The sequence below is a fragment of the Ranitomeya variabilis genome, chromosome 6, assembly GCF_051348905.1.
Source record: "Ranitomeya variabilis isolate aRanVar5 chromosome 6, aRanVar5.hap1, whole genome shotgun sequence".
NCBI lineage: Eukaryota > Metazoa > Chordata > Amphibia > Anura > Dendrobatidae > Ranitomeya > Ranitomeya variabilis.
This window is the reverse complement of record NC_135237.1, coordinates 351,558,869-351,586,723: the sequence shown is the minus strand read 5'-3', so window position 1 is coordinate 351,586,723 and position 27,855 is coordinate 351,558,869. Positions and strand designations below refer to the sequence as shown.

The following is a 27,855-nucleotide window of genomic DNA, read 5'->3' as shown; positions in this document are numbered from 1 at the left end:
CAGAGGGTCCCCGCCCACCAAATCGGAGGCCGAGAGTCCCCGCCCACCAAATCGGAGGCCGAGAGTCCCCGCCCACCAAATCGGAGGCCGAGGGGCTCCGCCAACCAAATCGGAGGCCGAGGGGCCCCGCCCACCAAATTGGAGGCCGAGGGTCCCCACCCACCAAATCGGAGGCCGAGGGTCCCCGCCCACCAAATCGGAGGCCCAGGGGCCCCGCCCACCACATCGGAGGCCGAGGGGCCCCGCCCACCAAATCGGAGGCCGAGGGTCCTTACCCACCAAATCGGAGGCCGAGGGTCCCCGCCAACCAAATCGGAGGCCGAGGGGCCCTGGCCACCAAATCGGAGGCCGAGGGGCCCCGCCCACCAAATTGGAGGCCGAGGGTCCCCGCCCACCAAATCGGAGGCCGAGGGGCCCCGCCAACCAAATCGGAGGCCGAGGGGCCCCGCCCACCAAATCGGAGGCCGAGGGTCCCCGCCCACCAAATCGGAGGCCGAGAGTCCCCGCCCACCAAATCGGAGGATAAGGGGCCCCGCCAACCAAATCGGAGGCCGAGGGGCCCCGCCAACCAAATCGAAGGCCGAGGAGCCCTGCCCAACAAATCGAAGGCCGAGCGGCCCCGCCCACCAAAGCGGAGGCCAAGGGGCCCGGCCCCGCCCACCAAAGCGGAGGCCGAGGGCCCCGACCACCACATCGGAGGCCGAGGGGCCCCGCCCACCAAATCGGAGGCCGAGGGGCCCCGCCCACCAAATCGGAGGCCGAGGGTCCCCGCACACCAAATCGGAGGCCAAGGGTCCCCGCCCACCAAATCGGAGGCCGAGGGGCCCCGCCTACCAAATCGGAGGCCGAGGGTCCCCGCCCACCAAATTGGAGGCCGAGGGTCCCCGCCCACCAAATCGGAGGCCGAGGGTCCACACCAACCAAATCGGAGGCCGAGGGGCCCCGCCCACCAAATCGAAGGCCGAGGGGCCCCGCCCACCAAAGCGGAGGCCGAGGGTCCCCGCACACCAAATCGGAGGCCGAGGGTCCCCACCCACCAAATCGGAGGCCGAGGGTCCCCGCCCACCAAATCGGAGGCCGAGGGTCCCCGCCCACCAAATTGGAGGCCGAGGGTCCCCGCACACCAAATCGGAGGCATAGGGTCCCCGCCCACCAAATCGGAGGCCGAGGGTCCCCGCCCACCAAATCGGAGGCCGAGGGGCCCCACCAACCATATTGGAGGCTGAGGGGCCCCGCCCACCAAATCGGAGGCCGAGGGTCCCTGCCCACCAAATTGGAGGCCGAGGGGCCCCGCCCACCAAATCGGAGGCCGAGGGGCCCCGCCCACCAAATCGGAGGCTGAGGGTCCCCGCCCACCAAATCGGAGGCCGAGGGGCCCCGACAACCAAATCGGAGGCCGAGGGGCCCCGCCCACCAAATCGGAGGCCGAGGGTCCCCGCCCACCAAATCGGAGGCCGAGAGTCCCCGCCCACCAAATCGGAGGATAAGGGGCCCCGCCAACCAAATCGGAGGCCGAGGGGCCCCGCCAACCAAATCGAAGGCCGAGGAGCCCCGCCCAACAAATCGAAGGCCGAGGGGCCCCGCCCACCAAATCGGAGGCCGGGGGTCCCCGCCCACCAAATCGGAGGCCGAGGGGCCCCGCCCACCACATCGGAGGCCGATGGGCTCCGCCCACCAAATCGGAGGCCGAGGGTCCCCGCCCACCAAATCGGAGGCCGAGGGTCACCGCCCACCAAATCGGAGGCCGAGGGTCCCCGCCCACCAAATCGGAGGCCGAGGGTCCACACCAACCAAATCGGAGGCCGAGGGGCCCCGCCCACCAAATCGAAGGCCGAGGGGCCCCGCCCACCAAAGCGGAGGCCGAGGGTCCCCGCACACCAAATCGGAGGCAGAGGGACCCCGCCCACCAAATCGGAGGCCGAGGGGCCCCGCCCACCAAAGCAGAGGCCGAGGGTCCCCGACCACCAAATCGGAGGCCGAGGGTCCCTGCCCACAAAATCGGAGGCCGAGGGTCTCCGCCCACCAAATCGGAGGCCGAGAGTACCCGCCCACCAAATCGGAGGCCGAGAGTCCCCGCCCACCAAATCGGAGGCCGAGGGGCTCCGCCAACCAAATCGGAGGCCGAGGGGCCCCGCCAACCAAATCGGAGGCCGAGGAGCCCCGCCCACCAAATCGAAGGCCGAGCGGCCCCGCCCACCAAAGCGGAGGCCGAGGGGCCCAGCCCCGCCCACCAAAGCGGAGGCCCAGGGGCCCCGCCCACCACATCGGAGGCCGAGGGGCCCCGCCCACCAAATCGGAGGCCGAGGGTCCTTACCCACCAAATCGGAGGCCGAGGGTCCCTGCCCACCAAATCGGAGGCCGAGGGTCCCCGCCCACCAAATTGGAGGCCGAGGGTCCCCACCCACCAAATCGGAGGCCGAGGGTCCCCGCCCACCAAATCGGAGGCCCAGGGGCCCCGCCCACCACATCGGAGGCCGAGGGGCCCCGCCCACCAAATCGGAGGCCGAGGGTCCTTACCCACCAAATCGGAGGCCGAGGGTCCCCGCCAACCAAATCAGAGGCCGAGGGGCCCCGGCCACCAAATCGGAGGCCGAGGGGCCCCGCCCACCAAATTGGAGGCCGAGGGTCCCCGCCCACCAAATCGGAGGCCGAGGGGCCCCGCCAACCAAATCGGAGGCCGAGGGGCCCCGCCCACCAAATCGGAGGCCGAGGGTCCCCGCCCACCAAATCGGAGGCCGAGAGTCCCCGCCCACCAAATCGGAGGATAAGGGGCCCCGCCAACCAAATCGGAGGCCGAGGGGCCCCGCCAACCAAATCGAAGGCCGAGGAGCCCTGCCCAACAAATCGAAGGCCGAGCGGCCCCGCCCACCAAAGTGGAGGCCAAGGGGCCCGGCCCCGCCCACCAAAGCGGAGGCCGAGGGCCCCGACCACCACATCGGAGGCCGAGGGGCCCCACCCACCAAATCGGAGGCCGAGGGGCCCCGCCCACCAAATCGGAGGCCGAGGGTCCCCGCACACCAAATCGGAGGCCGAGGGTCCCCGCCCATCAAATCGGAGGCCGAGGGGCCCCGCCTACCAAATCGGAGGCCGAGGGTCCCCGCCCACCAAATCGGAGGCCGAGGGTCCCCGCCCACCAAATCGGAGGCCGAGGGTCCCCGCCCACCAAATCGGAGGCCAGGGGTCCCCGCCCACCAAATCGGAGGCCGAGGGGCCCCGCCCACCACATCGGAGGCCGATGGGCCCCGCCCACCAAATCGGAGGCCGAGGGTCCCCGCCCACCAAATCGGAGGCCGAGGGTCCACACCAACCAAATCGGAGGCCGAGGGGCCCCGCCCACCAAATCGAAGGCCGAGGGGCCCCGCCCACCAAAGCGGAGGCCGAGGGTCCCCGCACACCAAATCGGAGGCAGAGGGACCCCACCCACCAAATCGGAGGCCGAGGGGCCCCGCCCACCAAAGCGGAGGCCGAGGGTCCCCGACCACCAAATCGGAGGCCGAGGGTCCCTGCCCACCAAATCGGAGGCCGAGGGTCCCCGCCCACCAAATCGGAGGATAAGGGGCCCCGCCCATCAAATCGGAGGCCGAGGGGCCCCACCAACCAAATCGGAGGCCGAGGAGCCCCGCCCACCAAATCGAAGGCCGAGCGGCCCCGCCCACCAAAGCGGAGGCAGAGGGACCCCGCCCACCAAATCGGAGGCCGTGGGGCCCCGCCAACCAAAGCGGAGGCCGAGGGTCCCCGCCCACCAAATCGGAGGCAGAGGGACCCCGCCCACCAAATCGGAGGCCGAGGGGCCCCGCCCACCAAAGCGGAGGCTGAGGGTCCCCGCCCACCAAATCGGAGGTCGAGGGTCCCCGCCCACCAAATCGGAGGCCGAGGGTCGCCGCCCACCAAATCGGAGGCCGGTCCCCGCCCACCAAATCGGAGGCCGAGGGTCCCCACCCACCAAATCGGAGGACGAGGGGCCCCACCAACCAAATCGGAGGCCGAGGAGCCCCGCCCACCAAAAGTAAGTGCGGCCCCAAAAGTAAGTGCGCCCCCGGGTGCAAAAGTAAGTGCGCCCCCGGGTGCAAAAGTAAGTGCGCCCCCGGGTGCAAAAGTAAGTGCGCCCCCGGGTGCAAAAGTAAGTGCGCCCCCGGGTGCAAAAGTAAGTGCGCCCCCGGGTGCAAAAGTAAGTGCGCCTCCGGGTGCAAAAGTAAGTGCGCCCCCGGGTGCAAAAGTAAGCGCGCCCCCGGCCCCGGGTGCAAAAGTCAGCGCGCCCCCCAGTCCCGTGTGTGAAAAGTGCTGCTGTAAAGCTGGTGGCGCTGTTCAAGCACCATGTATTTCCTTCAGGAAATGCCCATCTAATATATAATTGCCTAGAATACTACTTCCTGCAATTTGTGCCAACTTCCGTGGCTTTGTCCGGAGCTAATGTCCGGAGATAATGTCCGGAGCTAATGTCCGGAGATAATGTCCGGAGCTAATGTCCGGAGCTAATGTCCGGAGATAAGTGACGTCACCAGTGTCCTACACCCAGGCAGAGCACAGGGGCCCCAGGCAGCATATGGGGCCCCAGGCAGAGCACAGTGGCCCCAGGCAGAGCACAGGGGCCCCAGGCAGCCTATGGGGCCCCAGGCAGAGCACAGTGGTCCCAGGCAGAGCACAGGGGCCCCAGGCAGCCTATGGGGCCCCAGGCAGAGCACAGTGGTCCCAGGCAGAGCACAGGGGCCCCAGGCAGCATATGGGGTCCCAGGCAGAGCACAGGGGCCCCAGGCAGCATATGGGGCCCCAGGCAGAGCACAGTGGCCCCAGGCAGAGCACAGGGGCCCCAGGCAGCATATGGGGCCCCAGGCAGAGCACAGGGGCCCCAGGCAGCCTATGGGTCCCCAGGCAGAGCACAGTGGCCCCAGGCAGAGCACAGGGGCCCCAGGCAGCATATGGGGCCCCAGGCAGAGCACAGGGGCCCCAGGCAGCATATGGGGCCCCAGGCAGAGCACAGTGGCCCCAGGTAGAGCACAGGGGCCCCATGCAGAACATGGGGCCCCAGGCAGAGCACAGGGGCCCCAGGCAGAGCACAGGGGCCCCAGGCAGCATATGGGGCCCCAGGCAGAGCACAGGGGCCCCAGACAGAGCACAGGGGCCCCAGGCAGAACATGGGGCCCCAGGCAGAGCACAGGGGCCCCAGGCAGAGCACAGGGGCCCCAGGCAGCATATGGGTCCCCAGGCAGAGCACAGGGGCCCCAGGCAGCATATGGGGCCCCAGGCAGAGCACAGTGGCCCCAGGCAGCATATGGGGCCCCAGGCAGAGCACAGTGGCCCCATGCAGAGCACAGGGGCCCCAGGCAGCATATGGGGCCCCAGGCAGAGCACAGTGGTCCCAGGCAGAGCACAGGGGCCCCAGGCAGCTTATGGGGCCCCAGGCAGAGCACAGTGGCCCCAGGCAGAACATGGGGCCCCAGGCAGAGCACAGTGGCCCCAGGCAGAGCACAGGGGCCCCAGGCAGAACATGGGGCCCCAGGCAGAGCACAGGGGCCCCAGGCAGAGCACAGGGGCCCCAGGCAGCATATGGGGCCCCAGGCAGAGCACAGGGGCCCCAGGCAGCATATGGGGCCCCAGGCAGAGCACAGTGGCCCCAGGCAGAGCACAGGGGCCCCAGGCAGCATATGGGGCCCCAGGCAGAGCACAGTGGTCCCAGGCAGAGCACAGGGGCCCCAGGCAGCCTATGGGGCCCCAGGCAGAGCACAGTGGCCCCAGGCAGAACATGGGGCCCCAGGCAGAGCACAGGGGCCCCAGGCAGCATATGGGGCCCCAGGCAGAGCACATTGGTCCCAGGTAGAGCACAGGGGCCCCAGGCAGCCTATGGGGCCCCAGGCAGAGCACAGGGGCCCCAGGCAGCATATGGGGCCCCAGGCAGAGCACAGGGGCCCCAGGCAGCATATGGGGCCCCAGGCAGAGCACAGTGGCCCCAGGCAGAGCACAGGGGCCCCAGGCAGAACATGGGGCCCCAGGCAGAGCACAGGGGCCCCAGGCAGCATATGGGGCCCCAGACAGAGCACAGGGGCCCCAGGCAGCATATGGGGCCCCAGGCAGAGCACAGCGATATTTTGGACCACTGTGCGGTGTTTCAGACCCCCTGTGTGATGTCTGGGGCCCTGTTCTTAAGTATATTAAAGATTAAAGTAACGTATATTAAAGTATATTATAGATCAAATTTGACACGTTTATGAGCACCATTGAGTGATATACTCAAGAATGACATAATTTTTCAACATTTTATGGTTTCAAACTGTAAACACCCAGAGTTTTTTTTACTTCAACCAGAAAACCTTAACGGTTCATAAAAAACTTGACTGTTCAGGATATGATAAAAGTCATAGTATTCTGAATCTTTAACTTATAAAGATACCTTTACATGGGGTGATTATTGGTTCCAGAGAGGCTTTCGGCCGATAATCGTACACATGGCTGGTGACAGGACAATACAATATAAACGTTCAAAGGTAAACACTGATAACATTAAAATCTAATATATAATTGCCTAGAATACTACTTCCGGCAATTTGTGCCAACTTCCGTGGCTTTGTCCGGAGATAATGTCCGGAGATAAGTGACGTCACCAGCGTCCTACACCCGCTCAGGGTGGACAAAGATATATGCCTTCGTGGTGCGCGGCACTTTTCTGATTGGTTGCCGCCTGCCGCGAGCGACCAATCAGAAATGTGCCGTACTGTCAAGAATTGTCAAGAGCTGGTGAGTGCAGCCATTTTTTGTTCTTTCTTACTATTATTTATTAATTGTATTATTCTTACATTTGAATAAATAAAGTATATATGGATTCTAGACTCCCGATTCTTTAGAATCGGGCTGCCATCTAGTGTAACATATCCATGGATAAAGTACAGGTCAATAGAACTCTATGTACCCATAGTTCATTCCTAATGTGATGATTGAAAGGAAATTGTGCTGTCCTGCCAGTCAAGGTCCACAAGAATCTTTTCCAACAGACTAAATCACTGTGTGATCTTTAGTAGACTGTAATAAATGCACAATTGCAGAGCCAATATATAAAGGATGTGTGGGATAAATAAGTCTGTTTTTTTCCAGAAAAGCACCTTTTTTTCTACACGTGTAACATTTTTAAACAGTTGTCTAAAGAAAATGGGCTCACCCATTTGAATGTCATGGGTCTGTCTTCAGTAAGTCATATAAATACGATGATATATAATCATGGAAAGCTGTAAGCAACCAAGAGAGGTTTTTTTCAAGCTTAAAAGTTTGAGTCCTCAGAAATTCCAAAGGGGTTTGAGTTATGGTTCAAGTTCGGGTACCCGAGCCAAACTTTAGAAATAAATTAAGGTTGGGTACCAGAACCTGAATTTCCACAGGTCTGTTCATCAATATCTAGTCCCCCATTTTTTTTCTTGTTAAATATGTATTGCATTTTTGTTAGAAATGTTTGTTTATTCACATACATCGCAAATCGTGATTAGAGAAGGAAACCTTGAAGAACATGGTCTATGAATCTATGAACTGTAATGTGATAAAAGCATAAAACTGCTATAATAAAGAATGCACAGAAAAATATTTGGAAAAAATGCTGCAAGATAAAAACAATCAAAATGTGCATGCTCCTTATAAGCTTGACTTTGTTTCCAATCACTTTACAAATGTACATTTGGACCTAGATCATGCAAAGAAGAAAATACTTCAGAGTCCTCTAGGTAGAAAAAACAACAAAAAACTGTTTAACAAATTGAGGATGAAATAACAACCCTGAGGTTAAGATATGTCATGAGGGTGTGAATTGCTTTTTCTGACTCTATAACTGGGCTGTGAGTGTGAGGCGCTTGAGACTTTGTTTCTAGGCTGTCTCTATGTACCAGTACTCACATGAAGAGATTTCATCAGATAGCTTGACTCAAATGCAGATGCATGTATGATGATTCCAGAAGAAGGTTTATTTTCAAGCTGAATTCTCTTAGTTAGATAAAGAGAAACAGGGAGCACCACTAACGGGCGTAAAAGTAGCTGGAATCTTATATATATATATATATATATATATATATATATATATATATATATATATATATATATATATATATATATATATTCATATATATATATATATATATGTGCAAAAAGAAAAAAAAAAAGAGAAAAAAAAAAAAAGAGCATGAACCGCACATCCCAAAATCATACGTTGATCTAAAGCCGCTAGGCAAAAATTTAAATACTGAACATGAGGTTTTCAGTTTAACATTCTGATCAGACTGTATGAAGCCCACTGCCCCTTCACGGCAAACCTCGTAGTGGGTCATAACGCCCTAACGGAGCGGAGCCGTGCGGCGACCACCGCCGCAGCGGCCATGCACCAGCAGGGCGGACGGCCTGTTGCCCCACAGCACCCATGCTGCGAGACTGAGTCCCCAAGACTCCAGACCGCGCCGCCCCACCAGCACAAAGCCACAGCAACAATGGCCGCCACACAGCACCAGCACCAAAATGAAGGGAGCATTTAAACTCACCACCTTGGTGCTGGTGCTGTGTGGCGGCCATTGTTGCTGTGGCTTTGTGCTGGTGGGGCGGCGCGGTCTGGAGTCTTGGGGGCTCAGTCTCACAGCATGGGTGCTGTGGGGCAACAGGCCGTCCGCCCTGCTGGTGCATGGCCGCTGTGGCGGTGGTCGCCGCACGGCTCCGCTCCGTTAGGGCGTTAGGACCCACTACGAGGTTTGCCGTGAAGGGGCAGTGGGCTTCATACAGTCTGATCAGAATGTTAAACTGAAAACCTCATGTTCAGTATTTAAATTTTTGCCTAGCGGCTTTAGATCAACGTATGATTTTGGGATGTGCGGTTCATGCTCTTTTTTTTCCTTTTGCACATAGCATGTACTTGTCTCTTTTTTTGGACCAGCACTCCTCCCATTTGGCTCAGGTGATTTTAATTAGCAGGAGACTGCAAAGTAAGGGGTCTAGCCCATTTTGGCTCTCACTGAAGAGCTGGAGGAAGGTGAGTTTAAATACTCCTTTTCATTTTGGTGCTGGTGCTGTGTGGCGGCCATTGTTGCTGTGGCTTTGTGCTGGTGGGGCGGCGCGGTCTGGAGTCTTGGGGGCTCAGTCTCACAGCATGGGTGCTGTGGGGCAACAGGCCGTCCGCCCTGCTGGTGCATGGCCGCTGTGGCGGTGGTCGCCGCACGGCTCCGCTCCGTTAGGGCGTTAGGACCCACTACGAGGTTTGCCGTGAAGGGGCAGTGGGCTTCATACAGTCTGATCAGAATGTTAAACTGAAAACCTCATGTTCAGTATTTAAATTTTTGCCTAGCGGCTTTAGATCAACGTATGATTTTGGGATGTGCGGTTCATGCTCTTTTTTTTCCTTTTGCACATAGCATGTACTTGTCTCTTTTTTTGGACCAGCACTCCTCCCATTTGGCTCAGGTGATTTTAATTAGCAGGAGACTGCAAAGTAAGGGGTCTAGCCCATTTTGGCTCTCACTGAAGAGCTGGAGGAAGGTGAGTTTAAATACTCCTTTTCATTTTGGTGCTGGTGCTGTGTGGCGGCCATTGTTGCTGTGGCTTTGTGCTGGTGGGGCGGCGCGGTCTGGAGTCTTGGGGGCTCAGTCTCACAGCATGGGTGCTGTGGGGCAACAGGCCGTCCGCCCTGCTGGTGCATGGCCGCTGTGGCGGTGGTCGCCGCACGGCTCCGCTCCGTTAGGGCGTTAGGACCCACTACGAGGTTTGCCGTGAAGGGGCAGTGGGCTTCATACAGTCTGATCAGAATGTTAAACTGAAAACCTCATGTTCAGTATTTAAATTTTTGCCTAGCGGCTTTAGATCAACGTATGATTTTGGGATGTGTGGTTCATGCTCTTTTTTTTCCTTTTGCACATAATATATATATATATATAGGGGTGCTGCACAATGCACAGAGTAAAGCAATGCATCAAAAAAGGAAAGAACCATGCATATTAGGCGCACACCCAAAATATTGAGCAAAAATATATATGTGCAAAGTTTATTAGTAGACAAGCACACAATAAAAACATTTAAAAGACAAACCACATCACTTGTTGTCCCATAACACTATAGCATATACAATATCATGCTCAAATGACAGAAATATACCTGAAACAACACCCCGTATACATACAATAGTTGCACATGAAATAAACAAAATCCTGTTCTGGGCGCCCCGAACAGGGTTTTGTTTATTTCTTGTGCAACTATTGTATGTATATGGGGTGTTGTTTCAGGTATATTTCTGTCATTTGAACATGATATTGTATATGCTATAGTGTTATGGGACGACAAGTGATGTGGTTTGTCTTTTAAATGTTTTTATTGTGGGCTTGTCTACTAATAAACTTTGCATATATAGATTTTTCCTCAATATTTTGGGTGTGCACCTAATCAACATGGTTCTTTCCTTTTTTGATGAATTCTTTTAATTATGCACAATTACAGTAGGTACAAAAGACTATTCTGAACTAGAGCTGCAAGGCACGAGCTTCTTAAGATGGCTGACATACTCAGATTGAGGAAAAAGATGGGAGGGTTTCCTGATATCAGAGCTAGGGAGGCAGACAGCGAGAGAGGGAGGACAAACTTTTAAAAGGAAAACCTTATTGAATAGCAACGCAAGAGCAACAATACAATACTGTCTGACACTCAATTCAGAGGACATGGCATTGCTACTGAAAAGGGAGCAAGGTCATTGTGGAATAATAATAAATGATAAAAAGCAAAAATTGGTAAGAGATATTCTTTAATATGTATAATACCTGTATTCAGCTACTCCTCCGGCATGCTTCTTCATTGCTGTGTCGGAACTCATACCATAGAAAAGCATCACCTTCTTTCCATTCTTCTCAGTGATTTCTCCTGAACACTGATCATGGCCAGCAAGCATTCCTCCTAGCATCACAAAATCTGCTCCAGCTCCTGGACAAATAAAGGAAAGATGTAAAGTACATAAATGTTCAAAATGTCAAACAACATATTAAATAGTTTACTCCACAAAAGGAATGGTTTATTTTAATGGAAACCAATTGTAAAAATGATTATTAGCCAAAAACACATGCATTCAAAGAGTACCTCTATTTTTAAAAGAAAAATGATTATAACACAGGGCTTTGTAGTTTAATCATTTTTTTTAAATCACTCTATTAGAGGATTTTGCAGTTAACTCAGCACAGATTGTCCGAGGCCCATCCTGCAGACAGTACTGCTGCTGGCTACCATCTTCAGTGAGGGAGCAAATGTCAGAGTGTCTTACAGCCCTCACTACTGCACGGATGACAGTAGCCTAAGGGTATGTGTCCACGGTCAGTAAACGCTGCTTGTTTGACGCTGCGCAGAGCTGCAGCGTCAAACACGCAGCGTCCAGATGTTCCAGCATAGTGGAGGGGATTTTTTGAAATCCCGTGTCCACTATGCGTGGAAACCCGCACGCGGCGGGCCTGCGACTCCGGACATGCTGCACGTCTTTTCAGATCGCAGCATGTCCGTTCACCTTGTGGGGACGCAGCGTTCCCGCAAGGCATAACACAGGGCCCTATGGGAGGGGGGGATGATCCCGGATCTGTACAGTTAACACATCCGGCATCATCGCGTCCCAGAAAGGGGGGGCTTAGCGCCGAGCGGCTTCGCCGCTCCGGCGATACCGTCAGCCATCCTGAAAGTGGACACGCAGCCTAACAGAAAGAGCAGGATACTGCCTAGATTATTGCAGCCCACAGCCCAGTCCTCGAGCTGTCAGGGCTGTGCTGCACATTAACAACAAGATTTTCTAAGAGAATGATTTACAAAAATGACCATAGTCCAGCACTATAATCAGTTTTCCATTGAAAGTGGAGGAACACTTTAAGGTGCCTATATCCTTTACAGTACCTTAAATTCTATAAGGCAATAATTGATTTATATTTATTATTTATTAAATTGCTCAACAAAAAAGTACAGTTAATTGGGTAATAACATTTCCATCAAATAAGTTTTATAGTTGTAATATCATTTCTGTATCAATTCTCAAGATTTCTGCTGGCTACAAAGATATTGAATATTGCTAAGAATTGATACATAAAATATACAGTTGTGCTCAAAAGTTTACATACCCGGCAGAATTTTTGCTTTCTTGGCATTTTTTCAGAGAATATGAATGATAACACCAAAACTTTTTCTCCACTCATGGTTAGTGGTTGGGTGAAGCCATTTATTGTCAAACTACTGTGTTTTCTCTTTTTAAATCATAATGACAACCCAAAACATCAAAATAAAATCAATAGTGGGCGGTTTGCTCCGGAGCGCCAAGAAGGTAGCCCCAAAGGAAGGAAGAAAGTGCAAAGTCCCCCCGCAGCTCCAACACCTCCAATGGAGGATACAGACACAGAAAAAAATGAAAGCTCAGTCTAAGGAGCGCAGAAAGAAGAATCTGACACCAGAATAGGGTTAAGCCACAACGCGTTTCAACGGAAATACCATCTTCATCAGGTGGACATTTTACAAAACATCAAAATGACCCTGATCAAAAGTTTATGGAGTGCCCGCTAGGGCCGTGAGGTACACAGGCTGGGTCCGACGGTTCTTAAAGGGGTGGTCACGGCAGCAGTGACCCGGTTCGTGGCCCTGGGTGTCCAATAAAATTAATGAAATGGGGGGGAAATAAAGTTTATAGGGGATTAGTTTGTGACGCCACATGTGGTGTTCAGAAATGGATGGCTGACGCTGCTTAAGGGGACCGCTGGGGCCGATGGTGACGCAGCTGGGATGGTTCTGCTCCCCACAGGTGGAGCGGGGACCCAGGGCTACCGGTAAAGTTGGTAAGGGATCGTAGATGATGGGGTGCAGGACAGAGGGTGGGAAAATAACTGGAAAATACAAGGACTGCAGTTTCCTTTACCTTTACTTGGTATTTGCAGGTGCAGTCCGGGATATGGGTCAAAGGTGATGATGGGGTCCGGGCAGCCTGGAAGCAAATTGGGGTCCACCTAGACAGGTGGGTTTGGAGGCCTTCCTTCTGCGCTATTATTTTAGGCCCTTGCAACTTTAAGCTCTATTCAAGTTCCTCTCCTGCTTGTTGCTTCTAACCTGTATGGCAGGCAGCGTGAGCCTATCATGGGCACTGCCTTTTCACTGGCAGCCCCAGCTCTTGGTCTGCTGCGGTGCCTCCAGGTGCTCAGTGTGGCCAGGGAGCTTGCAGTTCCCTGCCTTCCAGATTCAGTTGTCGGGGTGTGCAGCACACACAGCCAATGACTCTGGTGTCCTCTTTGTCAGTGCTCAGCTCTGGGGTGATCTTGGTTACAGCTCCACTCCCCAGGTTCTCCTCGACTTTCCTGCTCTCCTCTCCCTCTCTCAGACTCCACCCACTGACTAACCCCGCCTCCAGGCCAGAACTTATAGGGAAGCTCCCCTGAAACCGGGTATTAGAGCTCCCCCTTCTGGTCTGGAGTCAGGAAGGTGTTGGATGCTGGTATTACCTGGTAAGGGAACCCCTCCTTGCTTCCAGGCATGACATCACCCCCTATGAGGGAGGCAATGTCACTGTGGCAACCAGATTCCTGGGGTGCCACATTTACAAACTCCATTTCTTAATACCGTGTATTGCCCCCTCTAATGTGAATGACAGCTTGAAGTCTTTTGTGGTAGTTGTGGATGAGGTTCTTTATTTTCTTGGATGGTAAAGCTGTCCTCTCTTCTTGGCAAAAAGCCCGCAGCTCCTGTAAATTCCTGGGCTGTCTAGCTTGAACTGCACGCTTGAGATCTCCCCAGACTTGCTCAATGATAATTAGGTCAGGAGGGTCCCAGAAGATGGAGGGGGCTGCGGAGGAGCAGCGGGTCACAGGAGACTGGAGCCAGCTGCTGCAGCTAAAGTCTGTGCCCACTGCTCAAGAGAAATGAATATTCACTGCGCTGGCAGTGAATATTCATTTCTCTGTAATAGCGGGCACAGTAGTCGCAGTTACTAGCTTCCTGCAGCAGTCAGGCGACCATGTGTGCCCGCTACTTAAGAGAAATTAATATTCACTTCTCCCCACTCACATGGAATATTCATTCCCTTAAGTAGCAGGCAAACGTGATCACCTGGCCACTGCAGGAAGCTGGTGACTGCGACTACTGTGCCCACTATTACAGAGAAATGAACATTCACCATACACGCACATAGTACCTGCATGGAGAGCAGTGAGCATTCCAGCAGCTGTGCTCTGCTTGTAAGCAGTGTATGATATCACTGCCATGCGCTGCTTACAAGCATAAATTAGCTGCTGACAACAGAACAAGCTGCTACAAGGGAGGTAAGTAGGATGGTTTATTTTTTTTTATGTTTTTTGATGGGGGCCACGCATACAAGAATAAGGATGAGGAGTCATGCATACCAGAAGAGGGATGAGGAGGCCATGCATATCAGGATAAGGATGAAGAGCCATGCATACCAGGATAGGGATGAAGATTCATTCATATAAGGATGGGGATGAGTAGCCATGCAGACCAGGATAGGGATGGGGCAGTACGGTCACTCAATGGTTAGCTCTGCAGCGTTGGGGTACTAAGTTCAAATCCCACCACGGACAACATCTGCAAGGCGTTTGTATGTTCTCCCCGTGTTTGCGTGGGTTTCCTTCAAGTACTCTGGTTTCCTTCTACATTCCAAAGACATACTGATAGTGATTCTAGGCCCCACATGGGGACAGTGCCAATAATGTTTGTAAAGTGCTGTGGAATTAATGGTGCTATATAAATGAGTAAAACAAATAAATAAGAGCCATGCAGACCAGGATAGGGATGAGGAGCCATGCATACCAGGATGGGGATGAGGAGCCATGCACACCAGGATAGGGATGAGGAGTAATGCATACCAGGATAGGGATGAGGGGACAATGCATAACCAGCTTATAGTCGAGTCAATACGTTTTTGTGGTAAAATTAGGTGCCTCGGCTTATACTCAGGTCGGCTTATACTCGAGTATACACTCACCGGCCACTTTATTAGGTACACCATGCTAGTAACGGGTTGGACCCCCTTTTGCCTTCAGAACTGCCTCAATTCTTCGTGGCATAGACTCAACAAGGTGCTGGAAGCATTCCTCAGAGATTTTGGTCCATATTGACATGATGGCATCACACAGTTGCCGCAGATTTGTCGGCTGCACATCCCAAAGATGCTCCATACAAGGCAGGATGGATCCATGCTTTCATGTTGTTTACGCCAAATTCTGACCCTACCATCCGAATGTCGCAGCAGAAATCGAGACTCATCAGACCAAGCAACGTTTTTCCAATCTTCTACTGTCCAATTTCGATGAGCTTGTACAAATTGTAGCCTCAGTTTCCTGTTCTTAGCTGAAAGGAGTGGTACCCGGTGTGGTCTTCTGCTGCTGTAGCCCATCTGCCTCAAAGTTCGACGCACTGTGCGTTCAGAGATGCTCTTAGGCCTACCTTGGTTGTAACGGGTGGCGATTTGAGTCACTGTTGCCTTTCTATCAGCTCGAACCAGTCTGCCCATTCTCCTCTGACCTCTGGCATCAACAAGGCATTTCCGCCCACAGAACTGCCGCTCACTGGATTTTTTTTCTTTTTCGGACCATTCTCTGTAAACCCTAGAGATGGTTGTGCGTGAAAATCCCAGTAGATCAGCAGTTTCTGAAATACTCAGACCAGCCCTTCTGGCACCAACAACCATGCCACGTTCAAAGGCACTCAAATCACCTTTCTTCCCCATACTGATGCTCGGTTTGAACTGCAGGAGATTGTCTTGACCATGTCTACATGTTGCCGCCATGTGATTGGCTGATTAGAAATTAAGTGTTAACAAGAAGTTGGACAGGTGTACCTAATAAAGTGGCCAGTGAGTGTATATTGAGGATGCCTGGTCAGCTCAAGTAGTGGTATGGCTATATAGCAACAGTCGACTAGGTGTTTGGGGTGCCATACTGTTTCAACTTAGGGTGCCAACCTCCGCTGTTAAGAAGGGAACTGTGAAACTAGTCCCTATCTCACCTTATTTCTGCTCTTATTTTTTTTTTTTAAACTGTGCAAATGGGTATGCATATATGTATTTTTGTATTGGGTTTTGGGGTTTTTAAACTAACTAAGGAGAATATTTTTTTTTTATAGTTTACATGTATAAGGGCCAAATAGGTTGATCGCTTTGGTTGTTGATTGTTTGGGCTATGTGGAGGCTCATGTTATATCTAGGGGACTATGTGGGGGCTCATATTGTATATAGGGGGATGTCAGCATACTTAATTCTGCTCAATATTAAGTCATACAATTATTTTTTTTATGTTATGCTAATATTGAGCAACATTTATATTAATCACAATAGTCACAGTCTCTCACGTGGCCCCTTGGGAAAATTAATCTCCAACTTCTGCTCTATTTTGTATGTATAGTGCTCTACATAAGGAACGCTATGCACCACTATCTCTCTCATTTTCCATGTACAGTATGGATGGACCTATCATATGATCTATCAAAGCATATCATGTGACATGTCACGTGATACATCGGGCAACTGAGGGGTTGGCCACACCTTCTAAACTGACCGGGGTCATGGCTATTCTTAATGCGCCCCTGGGTGAGAGCTGCATAGGATTTCATAGGTACGAGACCCAAGCATCTCTACTTTCAGGGGTAACCCTGGGGTTGGGGATAGACTAGGCTCCCCTAGATTAAGTGACAGTATAGGGTCCCCTCCCCATCATTCCTATGGTTAAAGCGTGACACACAGAAACACAATGCAAATATTGAGTCAACTTCTCCCCATCTTATCAGGTTTCAGGTTTGATTTTCATATTGCCCACACCCGTTATTTGCTACAGGTGACTTTGAGCGAGCATCACATGCATGAAACAAAGTTGTTTGCCCACAATTTTGAAAAGGTTGCAACAATTTTTTCTGGGCCATTTTGGGGGTTTTGTGTGAACTTATGTCCAATTTGCCCTTTTGTCCTCTATTTTTTGTTTTGTTCCAATACACACAAAGGAAATAAACATGTGTATAACAAAACATGTGTAATTGAAATAATTTTCTAGGCGAAATACTTCATTTTCAGGAACAATTTCAAGAGTGCCAGTGTGACGCCCCAGGGTCCTGGTTGTCAAAATGGCATTGCTTTCCTCACGGGGAGAGTGATGTCACGCTTGGAAGCGATGGAGGATTCCTTTTAACAGGTAATTAGCACATACAACACCATTCTGACTTCAGGCCAGAAGTGGGAGCTCTACACCCGACTTCAGGGGAGCTGCTCTCTCTGTCAGGAGGAGGAGATAGTTGCTAGGCAGTTGGGAAGATTTAGACAGTTGGCGCGAGACAGCAGACTGGAGCAGTCTGAGGCAGAAGGACGGGTGAGGGGCTGTACAGCCTGAGGTGCTGTAGCTCCTAGATAGTGAGATAAAGAAATAAGAACAGCCTTTAGCTAACGTGCCGGAGAGCTAAGCACAGGAGAGAGACAACAAGGGAGAATAGCTGTGACAGGGCTACATCCCTGATAGAGCGCAGACACCGGAAGCTAGAAGACCAAGGCTTTTGTGGGACTCTAAGACACATAGCAGAAAACGGCAGGACAGCTGGATTATACATCACCTGTTCACCCTAACACCCAGGAGACACAGTGACACATGTAGCCCGGGTCATGATAGAGACCCTGTAAAAAGCCTTGAGTCACCTGTCATATGGGTTTGTGTCCCAGTTCAACAAAGGACAGAGATAACTGAGAAGACCTTGCTACAAAGCCATAGGCAGTAAGGGACCATAACAACACAGCGCTAGAAGGAAGGCTTTTAACTCCACCTGATAAAGCTGGACTCTGAGCTCGCTTCAAAGCCGGACGGACCCTTCCTGTACCTGTGATCTGGTGCCCAACTGCACAACTGTGTCCTTCGTTCTTTACTACACCACTAGTTGAGCATTCCGATACCGCAAATATTGGGTATCGGCCGATATTCGTGGTATCGGAATTCCGATACTGAGTTCCGATACTTTCTCAATATCGGATACCGGAATCGGAAGTTTCCATAATGCAAATAGCCAGTTTCATTTAATTCAGCCAATGAGGAATTATTAGAAGTGTGGGCACATCCTGTTCTGCATGTTAGGCATGTAACTACTGGCATGGCTGTGATTGGCTGCTGAAATGATGTCATGATACACTATAAAAGTCGCCGCCACCATTTTGGGTTCACTCTGCTGTGCATTCAGTTAGGGACAGGACGCTGTGTTCTGACTGAGAGGGCCAGTTTGAGATAGCGATTTGCTTCATTGTGCTTTACCCAGGCTAATTTAGCAACCACTGTGAGAGAACCTTGTTTTTGCCTTGCAGCGCTGTTCACGGCTGTCTGCAAGGTCTCTGTGTGTGTGAGTGCAGCTCACTCTGTAGTCTGTTCTGCAGCCACAGCCGGTTGTAGACAGCTCAGTGTGCATCACTGCCTCATACTGTTCCATTGTCCTTTTTTTCAATTAGTGCTGCCTGCTGCACATTTTGTCCAGATTTATCCTATTAGTGGGTTTCCATCCGTATCCTGCTAGATTGTGGAAAAACACTATATAGGATTACATAGAGGAGCTTTTTTAGGCCTTGCAGTGCCGCTCACGGCTGTCTGCAAGGTCTCTGTGTGAGTGCAGCTCACGCTGTAGCCTGTTCTGCCGCCACAGCTGGCTGTAGTCAGCTCAGCGTGCGTCACTGCCTCATACCGTTCCATTGTCCTTTTTTGAATTAGTGCTGCCTGTTGCACATTTTTTCTGATATATCCTATTAGTTGGTTTCCATCCGTATCCTGCTAGATTGTGGAAAAACACTATATAGGATTACATAGAGGAGCTTTTTTAGGCCTTGCAGCGCCGTTCACGGCTGTCTGAAAGGTCTCTGTGTGAGTGCAGCTCACTCTGTAGTCTGTTCTGCGAAAAAAACAAAAAGTAAATAAAGTTTACCAAACACTCCACTTTACAGTTGTGTATGCCACATTAGCTCATATTAAAGTCTAGTCCACACTTTATAAAATTAGTGTTTCTTATACCTGTTAGCAGCTGTTCAGGAATAAGCACACTAAGCCCTTAGTACTTTTCTGCCTATCTTTATCAGTCTACCAAGATGAAGAAGGCAGGGAGTAAGGCACGTGGTCATGGGCATGGAGGTGGAGCAGGGAGAGGACGTGGGGATTCTGTGCCTGCTGCGGGCACTGGTGACTCTTCATCCCCCAGTTTTAGCAGGGAACAGTCCTTCATGCGCAGATTTGTAGGAGCTCGCCGTACCCCGCTGCTGCGGGACGAACAAATTGAAGCCGTTGTCGGATGGATGGCAGCTAACGCATCGACTTCAATTAGTGCCACATCCTCTCAGGCACAGAGCACTGAAGAGCACCCATCTGTCTCTTCACCACCTGCCAAATTGCCCAGGCAGTCAGAGAGCCCAGGACAGGAGCCATTTCTACTTCTGTTCTCTGAATCTCTTGGCTTGGAAAGAGGGGGCCAGCCAAGCAGCATTCGAGAAATGGAAGAAGAGGCAGTATGCAGTGATGCCCAACAGCTTTGTCTCTCTGAATCTGAAGAGGCGGGTGGGCCAGTGCCTCCGGTCAGCACACCAGTCAGTACGCATCTGATGATGAGACTCAGGTGCCACTTTCTGGTGCGTACTGTGCTGCCGAGACTAACCAGGGGAAGCAGTTGTTGGAAGAGGGTGGCGTAGATGATGAGGTTCTTGGCCCATTATGGCATGAGATACAGGAAGGTGGTGGGAGCAGCTCTGAGGAAAAGATTCCCTGAACGGCCCAAAGAGGGAGAGGGAGGGGGAAGACTGCGTTGCCTGTGGCCTCCACTTTGGCACCCATTAGGAGCAAGCCTCTTCCAAAAGCCAAAACGGGTGCTCCCAAGACTTGCAGTGCCTGGTCCTTTTTTGACACAGTTGCAGATGACATTTGCTTTGTCAAATGCAAGCTGTGTCATCAGAACGTCAAAAGAGGGAAAAGTCTCAGCAACCTCAATACCACAAATATGTGGAAACATGTGCGGACAAAGTACGCGGTTGTTGTGAATTTGCTTTTTGCTCCCTCTAGTGGTTACTAGTTTTTTGACTCTGGTTTTTCTGTCATTCCTTTTATCCGCACCTGGGTCGTTAGTTAGGGGTGTTGCTATATAAGCTCCCTGGACCTTCAGTTCAATGCCTGGCAACGTAGTTATCAGAGCTAGTCTTCTGTGCTCTTGTCTACTGATCCTGGTTCCAGTTATATCAGCTAAGTCTGCCTTTTGCTTTTTGCTATTTGTTTGGGTTTTGTATTTTTGTCCAGCTTGTTCCAAATCTATATCCTGACCTTTGCTGGAAGCTCTAGGGGGCTGGTGTTCTCCCCCCGGACCGTTAGACGGTTCGGGGGTTCTTGAATTTCCAGTGTGGATTTTGATAGGGTTTTTGTTGACCATATAAGTTACCTTTCTTTATTCTGCTATCAGTAAGCGGGCCTCTCTGTGCTAAACCTGGTTCATTTCTGTGTTTGTCATTTCCTCTTACCTCACCGTCATTATTTGTGGGGGGCTTCTATCCAGCTTTGGGGTCCCCTTCTCTGGAGGCAAGAAAGGTCTTTGTTTTCCTCTACTAGGGGTAGCTAGATTCTCCGGCTGGCGCGTGTCATCTAGAATCAACGTAGGAATGATCCCCGGCTACTTCTAGTGTTGGCGTTAGGAGTAGATATATGGTCAACCCAGTTACCACTGCCCTATGAGCTGGATTTTTGTATTCTGCAGACTTCCACGTTCCTCTGAGACCCTCGCCATTGGGGTCATAACAGCGGTGGAGTTACAAAAACACACTGAAGACCTAGGCCAATCTACAGCAGCACCTACCACTTCTTCAGCTCGTGTTGTAGCCTCTTCCTCCAGCTCACACACAGCTGGTTCGGCTTCCTCACAGGATCGCCATGGAAGAACCTCTGGCACAGTTGTCCAGAGACCCAGTGTAATTCCACCCACAGCACCACGTTCCCTGTCATCCTCACACTCCCAGGCCAGTCCACAGCCATCGGTTGCACAGGCATGGGAGAAAAGGCGGCCATTCTCGACAAACCACCCCCGAGCAAAGGCTCTGAATGCTGGCATTGCAAAACTACTGTCCCTTGAAATGCTGTCATTCAGGCTGGTGGAGACTGACACCTTCCGTAACTTGATGGCATTGGCAGTCCCACAATACAACGTGCCCAGCTGTGTTTATTTCAGCAGGCAAGCCGTCCCTGCCCTGCAAAAGCATGTGGAGGGAAACATTAAACATGTGCTACTAAACGCAATTAGTAGCAAGGTCCACCTCACCACCGATGCGTGAACTAGTCACCATGGACAGGGACGATACCTTTACCTCACTGCCCATTGGATAAATGTTGTAGAGCCGGGTACAGATCTTGAGAGTGGCGCTGTACGTGTTCTGCCAACTCCAAGGATTGCAGGAATCCAGTCTGTACACATTGACTCCTCCTCATACTCCAGTTCTTCTGAATCAGCGCTGCAGGAGCCGTCACAGTCCACCTCCACATGGACCCGTGAACGCTTACCTGTTACGACCGATATGAGCATAGCCATGGCCAAACGTCAACAGGCCGTACTGAAATTAATTTCTTTGGGGAATCGAAGCCACACAGCTCAGGAGCTCTGGAATGCCATCAAGCAGGAGAGCGATGTGTGGTTTGTGCCAGCAAATCTCCAGCCAGGCATGGTAGTGTGTGACAATGGCTGAAATCTGGTGGCAGCTCTGGGCCTAGGCAACCTCACTCACATCCCATGTCTGGCACATGTGCTCAACTTGGTCGTGCAGAGTTTTTTTAGGGACTATCCGGATCTTGATGCACTGCTGCACAAGGTCCACCTAGAGTGTGCTCACTTGCGGTGTTCCAGCATGACAAGAGCGGTTGTTGGAGCGGTTGTGTGAGCAGCAGCCAGCAGTAATGGAGTACCAGCTGCATCAGGCCAAAGAAGTCGCACTGCGCGCCGTTCAGACTTCACAACCACTGAGTGGGCCACTATGAAGGACATCTGCCAGGTTTTGCGTGCCTTCGATGATTCCATACAGATGGCGAGTGCAGATGATGCACTAGTCAGCATGACTGTCCCCTTTATCTGCCTGCTTCAACAAACACTGCGAGCGCTAAGGGATGAGATTGTGGAAGAGGTGGAGGATGAGGAGTCACAAACGCCATCTGCTTCTGGACAGTCTGTGCAACATGGTTCCTCACAAAGGCCTAGGCAGGGGACACTTTGTGAGGAGGATGAGGAGAAGTCAATGGAGGAGGAGAGGAAGACATCTGTCCAGAAGAGGGAGTTACACAATTCTCCAGTAGTCAGTATGTAGAGCGAGGGTGGGGTGATGCACAGCAGGCAGAGATCACACCTCAAGCAGGGGACAGCTTTTCTTGGCCAGTTGGCAGTCTGCAGCACATGGTTGATTTCATGCTGCAGTGCCTGAGAAACAACAGCCGCATCGACCACATTCTCAACAAGGCTGATTATTGGGTGTACACCCTCCTAGATCCTCGCAACTTACAAAGCCTCATAACACCGTTGAATCCGGAGCGTAAAATGCGGGAGTACCAAGACACACCGGTGCAGTCCATCATCTTCTCCAGTACAATCGAGAGCAGTGCTGCTAGAGCTTTACAAAGCAGCTCAGTGCCTCGAGGCAGTGGAGGAAGCTCTGCACAAAGAGGGAGCAGAAGCAGTGCCTCAGCACAAGGCAAGACCAGTATGGCCAAACTGGCAAAGTTTTGTGTGCCCGCCACAAATGTCTACACCATCACAGACGGCTCCAGTCAGCAGGAGGCAACGTTTCCATCAGATGATGACAGACTACATGTCTTGCTCAGTGTTCTGCCACACGGCTCTTCCCCCTTCAAGTTTTGGGTCTCTAAGCTGGATACATGGCCAGAGCTTAGCCAGTATGCATTGGAGGTGCTGGCTTGCCCTGCTGCTAGTGTATTATCGGAACGCGTCTTTAGTGCCGCAGGTGGTGTACTAACAGACCGTCACATGCGACTATCCTCCGATAACGTTGACCAGCTTAGTTTTCTGAAAATGAACAAGGCCTGGATCTCGCAGGAATTTGCCACTCCTCTTCCAGATTAACTAATTGGTTGCCAACAGTATCCAGGTCTCCTGTTGTGTTCATGTTTCTACCACCTAAACTGTAATCCTTGGGCTCCAACACCGCCAGTTGCTGCTCAGAAGTGCCGTCTGCACAGTCAACACATGACCCAGTGTTATTGGGTTTCAGTAACGTCAACTGATCCCCTGCTGTGTATGCGGCAATTTCTCCTGCTCCGTCCACACTCACACTACTTCAGTTATTAAACTTACTCCAATTAGGCTTCAGCCTACACCCTGATTGACCCTGGGCTCCAACACCGCCAGCTGCTGCTCAGAAGTGCTGTCTGCACAGAGAAAAACACTAGCTCCTGTGTTAGTGGGGTTCAGTAACGTCAGCTGCTCCCCTGCTGTGTATCCGGCAATACCTCCACTCTGCTCCTCCTGCATTCCCTGGGCTCAAACACCACCAGTTGCTGCCCGGAAGTGCTGTCTGCACAGTCAACACTTGCTCCTCTGTTATTGGGGTTCAGTAAAGTCAGCTGCTCCCCTGCTGTGTATCTGGCAATACCTCCACTCTGCTCCTCCTGCATTCCCTGGGCTCCAACACCGCCAGTTGCTGCCCGGAAGTGCTGTCTTCACAGTCAACATTTGCTGCTGTGTTATTGGGTTTCAGTAACGTCAGCTGATCCCCTGCTGTGTATCCGGCAATGCCTCCACTCTGCTCCTCCTGCATTCCCTGGGCTCCAACACCGCCAGTTGTTGCCCGGAAGTGCTGTCTGCACAGTCAACAGTTGCTCCTCTGTTATTGGGGTTCAGTAACGCAGGCTGCTCCCCTGCTGTGTGTGTGGCAATTTCTCCTGCTCCCTCCACACTAAGACTACAACTGATATTAAACTAGCTCCAATTAGGCCTCGGCCTACACTCTGCTTCTGGCATTGACCCTGGGCTCCAACACTGCCAGTTGCTGCTCGGAAGTGCCGTCTGCACAGTTAACACTATCCGGCAATACCTCCACTCTGCTCCTCCTGCATTCCCTGGGCTCCAACACTGCCAGTTGCTGCCCGGAAGTGCTGTCTGCACAGTCAACAGTTGCTCCTCTGTTATTGGGGGTCAGTAACGCCAGCTGCTCCCCTGCTGTGTGTGCGGCAATTTCTCCTGCTCCCTCCACACTAAGACTACAACTGATATTAAACTAGCTCCAATTAGGCCTCGGCCTACACTCTGCTTCTAGCATTGATCCTGGGCTCCAACACCGCCAGTTGCTGCTCGGAAGTGCCGTCTGCACAGTCAACACTTGCCGTGTTATTGGGGTTCAGTAATGTCAGCTGATCCCCAGCTGTGTATCCGGCAATTTCTCCTGCTCCCTCCATGCTCACACTACTACAGAAATTAAAGGGAACCTGTCCCCCCCACCAGGCATTTGTAACTGAAAGAGCCACCTTGTGCAGCACTAATGCTGCATTTGGACAAGGTGGCTCTTTTAGTTATGCTCCTTGCACACGCTGAACTAAACACTTATAAAATGTGCCCCCTCATACCGTGAAAGTCCCGGAGATGGGACTTTCCTTCCTAATTAGACGCGGCACAGCCGTCATGCATACCCCCTTGTCGCCGTGCGCCACCTCCTGAGCGTTGTTTGAATCTGTCCCGGAGCCTGCGCTGTTATGCTATCCCTTGGCCATGCGCAGTTAGCGCTGCCCGGCTTCTGACATCATTTGATGTCAGGCTGACTGCGCCTGTGCGGTCGCGGTGCCCGAGATCCCACCCCGCAGTGTCTTCTGATTTATTCACACTGCGGGGCTGGGATTCATGGGCATGCGCAGTGCATATCTTCGCCTCTCACTCATCTCCCTCCGCCTTCTTCAGACTGTGCGCCATCAGCTGATCCCCAATCGCTGTGGCATGCGCTTAGGGATCAGCTGACGCCGCCCAGTCTGAAGAAGGCGGAAGGAGATGAGTGAGAGGCGAAGATATGCTCTGCGCATGCCCATGAATTCCAGCCCCGCAGTGTGAATAAATCAGAAGACACTGCGCAGCGGGATCTCGGGCAGCGCGGCCGCACAGGCGCAGTCAGCCTGACAGCAAATGATGTCAGAAGACGGGCAGCACTAACTGTGCATGCCCAAGGGATAACATAACAGCGCAGGCTCCGGGACAGATTCAAACAACGCTGAGGAGGCGGCGCACGGCGCCAAGGGGGTTTGAATGATGGCTGTGCTGCGTCTCATTACAAAGGAAAGTCCCGCCTCCTGGTTGGTTTCACGGTATGAGGGGGCACATTTTAAAAGTGTTAACTTCAGCGTGTGCAAGGAGCATAACTAAAAGAGCCACCTTTTCCTTGTGCAGCATTAGTGCTGCACAAGTTGCCTCTTTTAGTTTCAAACGCCTGGGGGGTTAAAGGTTCCCTTTCAACTTGCTCCAATTAGGCCTCAGCCTACACTCTGTTTCTCATGTAATCCCTGTGCTCCAACACCGCCAGTTGCTGCTCAGAAGTGTCTTTGGCACCGGTACTCCCTCCTGCCCAGCCCGGTTCCAGCACGCCAGCTGTTTCCGGGTAGTGTCAAGGTCACTTTGCCTCCAATACGTTGTCCTGTCAGGTTGGGGTCGGGTTAGCCAACTCTATGGTTCCATAGTGCCAATAGGACAAGCTCCCCCTGTAGGACTGTGGGTTTTCGGTAACTACGGGCAGCTCATGGCCTATCAATTATTTTTTTCCTGTGGACCGTCTGCTGCCTATCTGAGTTCCAGCACCATTAGCTGGTTCTTAGGAAGACAATCTTGAATAGGTCCCCCTGGTTCCAGTACTGTCAGCTATTTCCAGGCAGAGCCTTTGGCTTAGGTGCCTCCTTCTGGGTATCCGAGTTCCACCAACATCTGGTGGTCCTTGGTAGTGCTTTCTGGAATGGGTACCTCCTGCTTAGTAACCGGGTTCCAGTACCATCAGCTGGTCCTCGGTAGTTCCATTGGCTCTTGTACCTTCTGCTCCCCATCCTGGTTCCAGTACCGCCAGCTGGTCCCAGGCAGAGCCTTTGGCTTAGGTGCCTCCTTCTGGGTATCCGAGTTCCACCAACATCTGGTGGTCCTTGGTAGTGCTTTCTGGCATGGGTACCTCCTGCTTAGTAACCGGGTTCCAGTACCGTCAGCTGGTCCTCGGTAGTTCCACTGGCTCTTGTACCTTCGGCTACCCATCCGGGTTCCAGTACCGTCAGCTGGTCCCAGGCAGAGCCTTTGGCTTAGGTGCCTCCTTCGGGGTATCCGAGTTCCACCAATGTCTGGTGGTCCTTGGTAGTACTTTCTGGCACGGGTACCTCCTGCTTAGTAACCGGGTTCCAGTACCGTCAGCTAGTCCTTGGTAGTTCCATTGGCTCTTGTACCTTCTGCTACCCATCCAGGTTCCAGTACTGTCAGCTGGTTCTCAGCAGTGTCTTTTGCCCTTGTACCTTCTACTCCCCATCCTGGTTCTAGTACCGTCAGCTGGTTCTCGGCAGTGTCTTTTGCTTTTGTTCCTTCTGCTCCCAATCCTGGTTCCAGTACCGTCAGCTGGTTCCAGGCAGAGCCTTTGGCTTAGGTGCCTCCTTCTGGGTATCTGAGTTCCCCCAACGTCTGGTGGTCCTTGGTAGTGCTTTCTGGCACGGGTACCTCCTGCTTAGTAACCGGGTTCCAGTACCGTCAGCTGGTCCTTGGTAGTTCCATTGGCTCTTGTACCTTCGGATACCCATCCGGGTTCCAGTACCGTCAGCTGGTTTTCGGCAGTGTCTTTGGCTCTTGTACCTTCTGCTACCCATCCGGGTTCCAGTACAGTCAGCTGGTTCTCGGCAGTGTCTTTGGCTCTTGTACCTTCTGCTCCCAATCCTGGTTCCAGTACTGTCAGCTGGTTCCAGGCAGAGCCTTTGGCTTAGGTGCCTCCTTCTGGGTATCCGAGTTCCACCAACGTCTGGTGGTCCTTGGTTGTGCTTTCTGGCATGGGTACCTCCTGCTTAGTAACCAGGTTCCAGTATCGTCAGCTGGTCCTCGTTAGTTCCATTGGCTCTTGTACCCTCGGGTAGCCATCAGGGTTCCAGTACCATCAGCTAGTTCTTGGCAGTTCCTCAGCCTTCTTGTACCTTCTGCTACATTTCCAAGTTCAAGACCCTAAAGACAACGACCCTGAAGACCACCCCGAAGAAGAGGATGACCCCGGAGACGACGACCCTGGAGATGTCGACCCTGGAGACGACGACCCTGGAGACGACGACCCTGGAGACGACGACCCTGGAGACGACGACCCTGGAGACTGAGAAGCAGAAGAACAAGAAGCTGCAGAACAAAAAGCAGAAGAACATTAAGCATAAGACTAAAAATCAGAGCAAAAGATAGTATCTAAATTATAAGCACAAGAAGACTAAGCAGTTTATGGGAGTGAGTCCGTTCCTCCTCATGGTGCCCCTGGAAAAAACCTGCTGCTGCAGGCCAAACTGAACGCGGACAAATCCTGTTGTAAATCTTTTGTGACAGGCAGAACACAAGGTGTAATCTTCAAACTTTTATAGATAACAACTACAGGAATGCCTGTCACAAATAAGAATATGATAAAGAAGAAGTATATGAAGAAGATGAAGAAGTAGAATATGAAGAAGAATAATAGTTGAATAAAAAGAATATAAAGAATGTAAAAAAAAAGAATAATAGGAAGAAGTTGAAGAAGAAGAAGATGAATAAGGTGAAGGAGAAGTTGATGAAAAAGATGCTGCTGGTGAGGATGATGAAGAAGAAAGTGTGGGAGAAGTAAAAAGAAGGAGAACAGCATGGAAGTAGTGAAACATAAATATCTGACTAAATATAAAAAATCTTAAC

The 27,855-nt window shown here is 52.2% G+C and overlaps 1 protein-coding gene across 1 annotated transcript in view; it reads right to left on the bottom strand.

Annotated features, from left to right (window-relative positions):
* GMPR (guanosine monophosphate reductase) overlaps positions 1-27,855 on the bottom strand; it is a 150,580-nt gene that overhangs the window by 44,494 nt on the left and 78,231 nt on the right. The window contains exon 8 of the mRNA XM_077269929.1: positions 10,758-10,917. Coding sequence (XP_077126044.1) covers positions 10,758-10,917 — 160 coding nt within the window. The remainder of the gene's footprint in view (positions 1-10,757; positions 10,918-27,855) is intronic.